Source organism: Ziziphus jujuba, chromosome 7, assembly GCF_031755915.1.
Source record: "Ziziphus jujuba cultivar Dongzao chromosome 7, ASM3175591v1".
In the NCBI taxonomy this organism is placed as follows: Eukaryota; Viridiplantae; Streptophyta; class Magnoliopsida; order Rosales; family Rhamnaceae; genus Ziziphus; species Ziziphus jujuba.
This window is the reverse complement of record NC_083385.1, coordinates 2155112-2167954: the sequence shown is the minus strand read 5'-3', so window position 1 is coordinate 2167954 and position 12843 is coordinate 2155112. Positions and strand designations below refer to the sequence as shown.

The 12843-nt window shown below is 31.5% G+C and overlaps 1 protein-coding gene across 4 annotated transcripts; it reads left to right on the top strand.

Annotated features, from left to right (window-relative positions):
• Positions 1-7882: 7882 nt before the first annotated feature.
• On the top strand, positions 7883-11368 carry LOC107423809 (B3 domain-containing transcription factor NGA1). Of its 4 annotated transcripts, none has more exons than XR_007242722.2 (2): positions 7883-10853; positions 11078-11368. XR_007242722.2 is itself a non-coding variant. In XM_060818696.1 (2 exons), exons 1-2 carry the CDS (start codon positions 8510-8512, stop codon positions 9985-9987), a joined length of 1398 nt encoding a protein of 465 aa, XP_060674679.1. In that variant the 5' UTR covers positions 7883-8509; the 3' UTR covers positions 9988-11368. The 4 variants fall into 4 exon arrangements, 3 of the variants coding, with proteins under 3 accessions (XP_060674679.1, XP_015888931.2, XP_015888930.2); XM_060818696.1 differs by having other exon boundaries at positions 7883-8577; positions 8658-11368; XM_016033445.4 differs by having other exon boundaries at positions 7884-8577; positions 8701-11368.
• The last annotated feature ends 1475 nt before the right edge of the window (positions 11369-12843 follow it).

Genomic DNA, 12843 nt, shown 5'->3' with positions numbered 1-12843 from the left:
TTTATACTTTCCATAATGTACTTTTTGTGTTATCATTACAAGGTAGAATATGCATCCCCACATCCTCACCCTCCTCTTTCTCCCAACAGCTAGCAAAGGTGCTAGGAAAGTTGTTGAAATGGGTTAGCAAAGAAAAGGCTCTGAAATAGAGTTTGGTGAGTTTTATGTAAACTGCTAGCTTTGCAAAGCTCTAGGAACTAGGAGTGAATAAAGTCCTGAAAGGCAAATATATATATATATATATATATATACACACACACATACATATAGGGACTCCTTTATACGCTATAGGAAATTGAAAAAAAAAAAAATTAATTAAATTAATTGAAATAAAATTAAAATTGTGGTGGGCATAAAAAGTATATATATAGGATTGCTAAGAGAGCGGAAAACAATCAACATCTGAAGGGAATAAGTATATATTCCAAATGATACTTAATGGGGAGACTTTTTCTGGTTCTGTATTTAATTATGTATTTCAGTTTTCTTATCGGTCTAAATATGAATCTCAGTATTAAAATATGGCTGCAAAAAATGGATAAAATAAATAAATAAAACCCCAACAAGAGTTTCATCTTCAAGTAGAACTTGCAGACTTTATTCATATGCAAACCAAATATATAGTATTCCATCCCAAAAAAAAAAAAAAAAAACAAAAAAGCAGATATATAATATACATAAAATTACGATTAAGAACATAAGAAAAAGGAGTTCTCGTAGATTTGTTTGTGATGATACACGAACATGAGTATATATAGAGTTATTGATTCTAAATAAAGGAGTTGTAGTATTTAATTGTTTGGATTGCTTTATTTCAACGCAGCAGTGGTATATATAAAGTGAATTGCGAATAAAGAAACTAAAGGCATGGCCTTATTCGGGATTACAGGTTGGCAGATAAGGCTCTATATTAACTTTGCCCTCATATAATGATGCAGTGAAAAGGTACAATATTTTTAAAAAAGAGAGAAATAATAATAATAATAGTTAATATAATTAATAATAAAAACAGTTATAGCCACAAAAACATGAGTTAATGAGGGAAGAGTTGAGAGCTAGGGGCCGGCCTCGTAATGAAGAGAAGGAAAGCGATATAACAGCCAGAAAGGCCCAACGGTTTTTCCAGAGAACAGGACATATACATACATGTATAGGGGCATGCAGAGAGATATGAGTGTTTATAGTGTGGGGATAGCTTTTTTAGTTCAAGGAGGGAAAGAATTAATGGACCTCTCTCTCTCTCTCTATCTCTCTCTCTCTCTTTCTCTATATATATATATAAATTAAATAAAGAATATGGAATTGGGAAATGGGAAGTCGGAATGGAAGGAATGGTGGCTCTGAACTGTAATATATGCTGCTGCTTCATCTGGTATTGCAGCCCCCACTATGATCCTTCTCCCTTACACTTGAAAAGGAATTATTTGGGTAGTCTCGCCTCCATTTATTTTGAGTTCTCTTTCAGCTATTTGGCTGATTTCTTGTGTCCTCCTTCCCTTACATATGGACCCACTTTCTCACAAACATGTGGCCCCCTCTACTCTGCACACCATATATATTATTAATATATTATATACATCATCACAACAGATACCATATTTATATATTTACATATTGGCCTGGGGCTTCAAATCTTATACTCTAGTCAGTACTCTCCCAGCCTACACTGCCTCTTGTCATCAAATATATATATATGCATATAATATAATAGTAGCCGCTATTATCATCAATATCATCATGGTATGGACACCCACTAGTTGATGTAGACTCATCTGTATGATGCTTTCTTTGTTGTTCAGGTTAAGAAATTAGTAAAATGTATAACTTAAAAAAATATATATATTTGAAAAAACAAACTTAAAACTAGTACTAATTAATGCATGCAGTTTGATTTTCATTTTGTTTATCTAATTAGTTGGATTCAAGGCATATATGCTGGAATATATAATCAAGATAAAAAAAAAAAAGGACTTTTCGATATATATATATATATATCATTTCAAATATATATATATATATATATATATATATATGTATGTATGTGTATATTATATTGATAAGAAAAGAATAAGGTGTAGTGGGGAGTGAAATGGGAAGTAAAACAAGAAAAACAAATAACTGGCAAGAAGAACAGTGGAAGTCACTGTGAGGTGATGAGAACGAAGGATTAATGTGGACAAGGTATATGGTCAGTGTACAGAGATAGAGAGATGGGGACAAAAAGCCATCACAAGAATTATGATGGAAAATAAGATAACCGCCAACTGGACGCCCAAGTGTAAGCTTGTGAGAGAGTCTGGTTGGGATGGGGATATGTCTAGTACTCTCCTCTAGCTAGGGGAGGGTGTGGTCCTAAACCCTATAAACATATAGCCCTCAAGGCCCTCAACCCTATATATACTGTACCAACAAAAAGTAATCACTACCCAGCTAATTCTCCTTTTACACACACACACACACACACACACACACACATATATATATATACACACACACACACACCCCAAGCAATATTACTTATTATTTACCAATTAATCTAATTATATACTAGTAGCAGTCTAAATAATTAACTAAAAGGGCCATATATATAAATGTATGATATATATGATAAAGAAGGTATTCATCTACATCTGAATAAATGATGAGAAACAAGGAGAGCTAAAGAGTGCTGAGAGAAATAGTAAGAGGTCCCCATTAGGATTAGGCTTTAGCTTTAAAGAGAGGTAGGGGGCGGCAACACTGACCACTCCCTCCTTTTCTGGATGATGATGATGATGATGTGAACTCTGATATTTCCTCGGAAATTCTAGGTAAGCGTTACTTACTCCCTGCTTCCTATTTATATTATCACTTTCTTTCTTTTTTGTCTCAAACTTTACTCTTTATAAATTAAGATTTAGATATATATATATATATATATATATTGCTACTGTATTTTAAATGTTTCCCACTTGAACTCTGCATTATCCATTTTTATCCCATGAGACTGCAACTTGCTCGGTGGAGTAGTACTGGGAGGATAATCTTATCTTCATAAGGCCTAGCTCTCCATGTTTTTGAATTTAAAGGACAAATTAATTGAACTTAGGATTTGTATATATAAATTACTAAATCATGATCTTCCTTATTAGTCATTAAATTATTTTAGAAGTTTGAAATTTAAAATTGTTTTTTGAATTTATTATATGACATTCACTTTATTCTTTTATGATTTTAATATTTCATTACATTTATATAAATTTTAAATATATTTTTAAATCTTGACTATTAAAAAAATTTAATGGATCATAATAATAATAATAATAATAATAATAATAATAATAATGATAATCTATATATTATAATTAGAATAATCAAATGGATAATAATAGTCTATACATTATATATAGATCAAATATATTACTTTTAAGGAGACGAATAATTATATTATTTTTTTATTACTATCTCATAGATGAACTAGCATGTAATCGAACTGTATTCTATAATAGGGCAAGTTAAAGAATAGAAATTATGTCCTCTCTTATGGCTCACGTTCGTTAAGTGCTTATAAAAATTAAATTACTCTTATTAATCTTCCTGAACCTGTTTAGTGTTACATGACAATCCAATCACTTAATATATTTTTTTTAATTTCTAAAATTAAAACCTAATTTAAAAAATAAACCCTTAAAGATAACCAATTAAATTATAATAAAAGCATGTAAGTCCCACTGTTGTTATCCACAACGTCATGTCTCTAGAAGAAGCTCAAAGATATCTCCTAGGAAATCAATTTTGTATATATATATATATATATATATATATGGGTAAACTACTTTGGTATTTTACTGGTGTTTTACCATTAAATTTTACAATTTAAACTTAAATTTTTAACTTAATTATTTTTCAATTAGTTGCAATTTAGATTTTGTTTGGTTTTTAATTATAGGATTTAACAATTGTCTTATTTGACCGTATCAATTTTTAAACTAATAAGTATTAAAATTTTGTACCTTGCACCATTTATTTTTTTTAAAAAAAAAAATTGGTACAGATGACTTGATTGGTACTTAAACTATATTAAATGATTCACATTTATATTATTTAAAATTTTAAACTATAAAATATGAAACTACAGATTTTTAAATTTAGTTTAAAAATTTTCATTTTAATATTTTATAGTTCAAAATTTGACTTAGTTTAATATAAATCATATAAAACAGTTGTTAAACCTTATTCAAAAGGTTAAAAAAAAAATCCAAATTATAACAATTGAAAAATTAAAAATTTAAATTGATGAGTTGAAAAATTAAAAATCTAAATTATAAAATTTTGAAAATTGTGAATATCAATGTGAAACCCTATATATATTGGCTTGTCATTATAATAGCCTAAGGCGCTTTGCATTTTTAACAATTCCTAAAGGTAGAATTTTGTTATCAATAGCTACAATATTCTACATGTAAAAAAACCAGGAGTTCTCCTTCTGATGCATGCGCTCGCTTGATGATAAGAGATATCGATGTAGTACTTAAAATATGAATGGGTATGTTTTTATCTCAAAATCCATCATTTTCTTCCTATTTTTGGTCCAACAATCCGAGGGTTTTTGCATGTAGAATAAGTTGCAAACTAAATTAGTATAGCAAAGTGAAAATGGACGAGACGATGGATTATGTTATGTGACAATGACCATTATGACCGTATTGTAGGAATTGACAATATATATATATATATATATATATATATTTCCCAAGAGCCAGCCCTTGGCCCTCTGGCTTTTTTCTAGCTTCAATTAATAATAATCCCTCTTTACTCTGTTTATTGCAGTTTCCAATATATAGATATAGCACTATATATGTATGACTCTTATATGCATCATCACTACGCAACAAGTCGTTTCTTTACCCTCTATGACTTTAATACTACATAATATCATGATTACTTCTTGGTTGTCAATCTTAACAAATTAATAGACCATAACAATTTATATGATAATAATAAAATGTCTGGAAATTCCAACCCATGAAGCAAAATACCAAACCTCATCAGGACCACAACATTAATTGAGGATAGCGATTTTTGTAGATATATAGAGTACTATATAACTATATATATATATATACACACCGTGTGCAAGGGGCTACCTCTCTTTTTTTTTTTTTTTTTTTTTTTTTTTTTTTCTTTTTTGTTTTTTTGGGTCAACTTGTAAGGCCAGGCTACTTGTTATATTAATTATATATAAATATATATATATATATATATATATATATATATATATATATATATATATATATATATATATATATTTAACAAATCACATTTGTTACAAACTATTCAAAAAATTTTTATTTATTATTTAATAAATCACATATGTTACAAAATACTTAACAAAATTTTATTCACGATGACTTGAACTCATATTTTATAGATATAAATAGAAATGCTTAACTAATAAAACCATTTATTGTGTCATATTTTATATATATATATATATTTATATTTATATATTTTTAATTTTGTACACGATTTAAATTAAATATAACTTCATAGGTGTATCAGAATTATATGGTTTTTTTTTTTTTTTCCTTGACAAGCGGTTTATAGGTATACATGTAAATGCACTGTATGCCCTACATATATATATATATATATATATATATATATATATGCATAAATGGTTTTTTTATTTTTTAATTTTTTAATTTTTTTAATTTTTTGGTATTACAGCTCATTACATTTCAAAATTTAAGTCCTAGGTGTAAATATGTTTTTTCAACAATTTTACTACTTAGATCAAATCTACAAATATATTAATTATTTTCCCATTTACTTAATTTCCAATGGTCGGATGTGCAGAGTGGGATGCTAGGTTTGTGAGTACATGATAGTTGAAAGTGAACCATCACTGATCAAATTCAGAAGATATAAATTTATAAATCTTTAAAGCCTAAAGATCGATATTCTATTTATGCTGGCAATACGCCTATTCATGATCTGGAAATTTAAATCTAATAAGAGTAGAAATTCATCTGAACTGTTGACCATTTTGATTTTTCGTTAATTTGTTTTTTATATATATATATTTTTGACAAGTTTGATACATGCCAGTTTCCACTGTTAATTTGTAGAAATTAACTCGATCTTCATAATCTCTTAACTAATTTTAAGGAACAATCTTTAATTAGGAATCATAATTAAAAGGAAAAAGGGTTTTGAGAGAATATGAATTGCTTAGCTTGCTAAGTGAAAACCACCTAGTTAAAACCGAGAAAAATAAATAATAATAATAATAATAAAGAGAAAAAGAAATTGCCATATGTGGAAAGTTTAGGGAAAAAATCACATAAAAGATTTTGGTCAATAATTCGAGAAACGGACACAAATGTCGAAGAAACAAGAGATTATCCCATAATTAGCTCATGTTTTTCTCTTTAATTTGCACCGTGTCGTTGCAGTTCTTGCATTGTGTGCCTTTTATGGCCTGTAAAATAATCTTGTTTCTCAATGTTTAACATGTCTTGTCTACTCAAATTGTGTACAGGATGACATCAATATGTAACATGACCTGTTTATTTATCTTAATTAAGAATCTTATCTTAACCAAGTACGTTTTTTTTTTTTTTTTCCTAAGAACCAAGTACTCTTTAATATTAACCTAAGTTTTAGGCACAAAATGTATAGAGGGAATGTTCTATAAACATATTTTTTTGATAATAAGATTTTTTGAGAAATAATCTTGACCCTTGTCTAAGTCGATCCATTTTTTTTTTCTTTTGTCCTATAACATTGAAAGTTAAAGATCATAATTTATATATGTGTATATATATATATAGGAGAAAGCTACGTTGTGGTCTGTCAGCATGTAGATCTGCATCAAAATCGACATTTTAAAAAAAAAAACATCGACTTTATTGCGTACGTATACACAATTGAAAAACATCGGCTTAGATGTAGTATGCGGACAGAACGTACCATAGCTTTTTCCCATATAATTAGATAGACATGAGCAAGGGCAAAGGTTATATATGGGACAGCACCTAATATAAATATCGCACCTAATATAAATATCTGTAACACTTGAAATTTAATTTAAATTTATTTCAATTATGAATATTATTAATTTAAGAAGTAAAAAGAAGTAAAGTGAGTTTAGATACTGTTTGGAAGATGTCAAACTTTTGAAGCAACTGATTTCCTGTAACCGTTTGGTAAGTATTAGGATACTAAGATTTGAAAATAATTAAATTAAGTTTTGACACCACTCTATGTGTAACAATTTGAGAATTTCTCATCTCCAATTATTTAATCCAAGCATAGAAAAAGGTTCTCAAACTTTACAATTTATCAAAACAAGGCCTTAGTAGGTAATTGATATCGAACTAGAACTAGACAAGGAATTTGGATAAGGATATGGGTTACCATTACCAATATCATCTCTGGTTATGTATATGTATATATATATATAGATATGTATGTATATGTTGGGCAGCACGCCGGCCGGTTCAGAAATAGGAGGCGCCTACAAGTCGGTGTGAGGTTGATATAAGGTGGTGGTTGCTTTATAGTTTGGAGTGGCTGGACCAGCACTTAATCAATTAAACCAAAAGTCAAATCTCAAACCTAACTAGCTTTGCCCCCTCTCTACATAAAATTTCTTTAAATAATATCAAATAAACTGTTTAAACTTGGATGCTTCAACTGGGAGAAGAGAATGGGATTTAATTTTAGCTTGTTTGGGTGTTAAACGCACAAAAGATACAAATACCTAAAATTGATCCGTGAAAAGGACAAGCTCACATGACCAAAACCGCATCGTTTCATGGGCCCCTACGTGCAAAACTTTCTCTTCTTCCGACCCTCTCTCTCTCTCTCTCACTCACAACACACACACACACACTCACAGTCAACAAAAGAACAACGGAAATACGAAGCAAAATTGTTGTTTTTCTCTTCTCTAGTTTTGTAAATTAAGAAGCTTCCAAGGAAGGGCAACAGGGGGTAAATTCAGCACTAGAAAAATAAACCATCAATCGCTCTCTTCCTTTCCTCTCTCTCTCTCTTTCTCTCTCTCTTTCTACATATCCTTCTCTGGTTGATATTCTTCCTCTCAGAATATTAAGCTTTTAAGGTCAACAATATCAACAACTTGGCTTTCTTCAATCGTGCACTGCTTGTTTTAGGGTTTGAGTGTATGTGTGTTTGTTAATCTCTCGGTCAAAGAAGAAGGCACCGACCCTTTTTTCTTTTTCTTTTTTTTTTTTATAATTTGTGTACTCAGACAGAGCTAGCTCCACTTTTAGCTCTCTGTGGTCTCAGAGATCTGTGAGAAAAAGATATAGAATCTTTTACAGCCCAAATACACCATGAAATTGCAGGTCTTGAAGGCCGTCATCAGGTCTTCTAGGACGATTCACCCACCTTCTTGATACTCTCAGGATTGTTTTTTTATATATATATAAAAAAAATCGATATCAATTTCTGGATAGATCCACTGAATTAATTTGGAGGAGGAGGATGAGTAAAGAGTATGCTCAAGAATTTCGGAGAGAGTATTCAGACAAAGAAGAAGAAGAAGATCAAGAAGAAGAGGATGAGGTAAGGGTTAACAGTACTAGTATTAATACCACCGCTACTACTACTCAGCTCCCTTCATCTTCTTCTGGGTATAATTCTAGGCACCAAAATCATCATCATCATCATGTTGTTGTTCCTCAGCAGCAGCTGCAGAATCAATGGCTAATCAGGAGATTTGAGTCCCCATCAGAAGATCATCATCATGAATCTGCCGCAGCAGCAGCGGCATCAGAAACTACGAATTTCAACAGCAAATTACATCTCATAGACTTGTCGTTGAAAAGCAGCGACGAGGAAGCCAGCGATGGTTCTCGAGGAGGTTGGTCGGGTATTGAGAGGGAGCACATGTTCGACAAAGTGGTGACGCCGAGTGACGTAGGCAAGCTCAACCGCCTCGTTATTCCGAAGCAACACGCGGAGAAGTATTTTCCCCTCGACTCTTCCACAAACGAGAAAGGCCTGCTCTTGAATTTCGAAGATCGGAATGGGAAACCGTGGCGATTCCGGTACTCTTACTGGAACAGCAGCCAGAGCTATGTTATGACCAAAGGTTGGAGCCGCTTCGTCAAGGAGAAGAAGCTGGACGCCGGCGACGTCGTTTCGTTCCAGCGAGGCGTTGGTGAATCAGGTAAGAATCGTTTGTATATTGATTGGAGGAGACGCCCTTACGCACCTCCAAACCCGGCCACATCGCTGCTTGCACCTCTGCAGCTTCCATCCGATCACCTCCACCACCATCATCAGCAGCAGCAGCACCAACATTTCCCGCAGTCCGTCCGATGGGCCGGCCGGCTCTACTCGATGCCGCAGCCACAGCCAGTTTCGATGCCACTGAGACACCATGAGCATTTTCAATACCAGTTGAGTAGTTACAACAATGTTCATCCTTATAACCGCCATCATCATCAACAGTATTACAGCTCAAACTACCACCACGGTGGCAGTACTACTAGTAGTCAATATGACTACTACAACTTTCTTAGGTCATCATCAGGAGGAGGAGGGGGAGGAAGTTCTCTTTTACACTCACAATTACATCAGGCTGAGGAAGTTCAAAGGGTTGGTGGTGGTGGTGGTGGAGGAAATATTGTTCCAATGGTGATTGAATCAGTGCCTGTCGGTCGCCATGGCACAAATACTGGTACTAATACTAATACTCAACCTTCTCATGAATCTAAACGCCTTAGACTATTTGGTGTAAACATGGAGTACAAAGAAGAACCGGATTGCGATATATTGTCTTCTAGTAGAACTGCAGTACCGGATGTGGCAATGGCTTCTCAGTCTCTTCTTCATCATCATCTTTCTTCCTCTTCTCTCGAAGTAAAGCTACCCAACCACTCACAGCCAAGTACAATTCCAATTCCAATTCCAGCAGAGTTTTTGAAGAAAGGAAAATCTACTTCTTTGTCTTTCGCTTTGGATCCTTAGCTAGCTAGATAAAAGAAATTTCATGAGGATAAGTGAAACCCATTGGAGTATACAGTTTCTCTCTAGCCCATTTTCTTGTTTTGTGTCTTACAAATTATATTATGAACACCCTAAAAATATTTACTTTTCACATCTAAATTTGCATTGCCATGGGCACTGAATTTAGGATAAAATCCCTAAGTCTCTCGAAAGAATATATATATATGATGATCTGTTTTGCCTTAATTTTGTTCTTCGATTATATATCCAGTTATATATATATTGGTACATTGGTTAATTATATATATATATATATATATAGCTGAGGTTTGGGGTTGTAAAGAATTTTAGATCAACATGATACGCAGCGTGCGAACAATTATTTAATGTTGTTGAGTTGGAATATTTGCAATTGTGTATAATACACCATATATATTTTAAAATGAAGAGTCATCAACTTCATATATATATATATATATATATATATATATCCTTGTTAATTACTTGGGGTTTGCTTGAATCCGAGGATTCTATGAATGACATGGTTTTCGGCCGCTTAATTAGTTTATACATTTCCAATGAATCTGTTCCTCCTATCAATTTTTTTTTGTTAATTAAATAGCATATTTATATATATGTGTATATATATATATATATATAGGAACTGGATCTTCTCTTTGATCAATAATCTGTTGGAGTTGTTCCTGAATTAGAAGTTCTGTAGCACACAGGAGATTGATGCAAAGGATCGAAAAGTTGTGTTCATTAGTTTCTTTTCTCTCAACACTGTTGTTTTCTGAATAACCCCCTTTAATGTTTAGCGTTAATCTTGCTGGCTGCTACTTCTGCGTCTGCTGTGCTGCTGATTAGTTAGGCACGCTCTGCAGGTAATGGGCATATAAAGTTTCAATTTTCAGTGCTATTAAAAAAATAATAATAATAAAAAAATTATTTAAAAAAAAAAAAGAGGTTCGTATTTGTACTTTTTATTTTTATGTACCTAGCTCTCTCATCTCTCTCTCCATGTAGATTTGCACTAGTATTTATGAAGTAGTTACCATTGTTTTTATTGATCATGTCTTCCGATCTTTAATTGCTGCCACCCGGCCAGCTTCCAACCTTGTCCCTCTGGATTAATGCAAAACCTTGTTTAAAGCAGAAGACCGTACAGTTCCTTCATCAGTACAGTAAGCATTTGTGTTGTTGGATCAGCCTACATTAAAACATATTGTTAGAAAAAAGTTCGTCTCTGCATGCTTGGTTTTGATTGTTAATCCCAATACATATCTATGCATATATGCATACATGCTTTTCTATTTCTCTTAGAGCACATATTCGTCACAAGTACTGTATCAATCAAATCTGTCATTACAAATATGTAAATATGTATATATTCTAATTTTATTGTGTATATATATATATATATAGATCTTTGAATGCTATCTCTGATCCTGTTGACAATCTTAATCCTATCTTTATCGATTTTCTAAAAAGAGATAATATATATATATATATATATATATATATAAAAAGATGCTCTGGAATCTGGATACCTCCCATCAATATATATATTATACTTGTTGAAACAGATATTTAAAATGCTCTTCTTACTATTTCATATATAACATGCATTATAGATCCTATGTACGAGTGCTGGACGATAAAGCTGTAGCTATGCATAACTAAGTGGTAAGATGGTGCAGCTTTTTTTATCATGCTAGGCTGTATATATGCATCAAAAGAAAGCTGGGAATGTACATCTTCGGGGTACTTTTATGAAGGTAAATATCTGCATCCATAGTGTACTACTACTCTTTGTAAAATATTTGCCAAAAGTTTTATTACAAACTAGAAGTAGGTGAATTGATAATGAGAAGGAAAATGATGTGCACACACTGTAGAGGAAAATATTGAAATCAAAATGCATGTGAATCAACAACTATAGCTTCTTATTAGGAAACACTTTAATTTATCTAAAAAGAATATGGTGGAGAGGAGAGACTAAAATCAAACGTGGTGTGTGTATATATATATATATATATATATATCTCCGAAGCTACGTTGTTCATGCATAGTAAGATAATTATAGAACATATATAAATACATTTTATGTAATCAATTTATAAAACGAATAATAGTAATGTGATATACTTTAAATTAGGAAGAGTTTATTAATTATTGTAGTGGAGATATATACATATGCATATATTATGGTAATGAATTAATGCCCATTCTAGTCTTGAGTAAATATGAAAGTTAAATTGAAAAAAAAATATATTTAATTAATCTGGTCCAAAACTCATGAGAAGACCCAGGCTATAGCTAGCAAGCTATAATTAACTGCAGAAAAAAGTTTTACATTGGTCGATGTTTAAAGGTGAACCAGCTAGTTGGAAAGGTTAAGACAATACATATAGAACTGACCTTATATTTATGTAACAACTAATGAAGTAATATAGTGAAATAATTAATTAACTATACAAACTATGGGCCAGTTGAAACTATACAAATACTAGCGTTTGGTGAAGTTTTATGCAGGAGTACCTGACTGAGCCAAGCTAATTAGTCCGAGGTTTAAGAGTAGTACGAGGTAAAATTTGGTTTTAAAACTGTTGAGTTCAAAATAGTTTATGTGATTAATTCATGTACAGGGATTAATAGCCACCGAATCAATATTATTCATTTCAAGTTAATTAAAACAATAATTGTAGTTAATATGAGAGTTATTGAGTAATACAATAATTTTTAAAATTATTAGTTGTAGTCAATCTAGAATTTTCTAAAAATACATTTGATTAAGTGATTTTCTATAATTTGAAACATAATGCAGCACATATCCTTGTCAGGATGATTGAATTGGCAGAGATTCCAATTTTT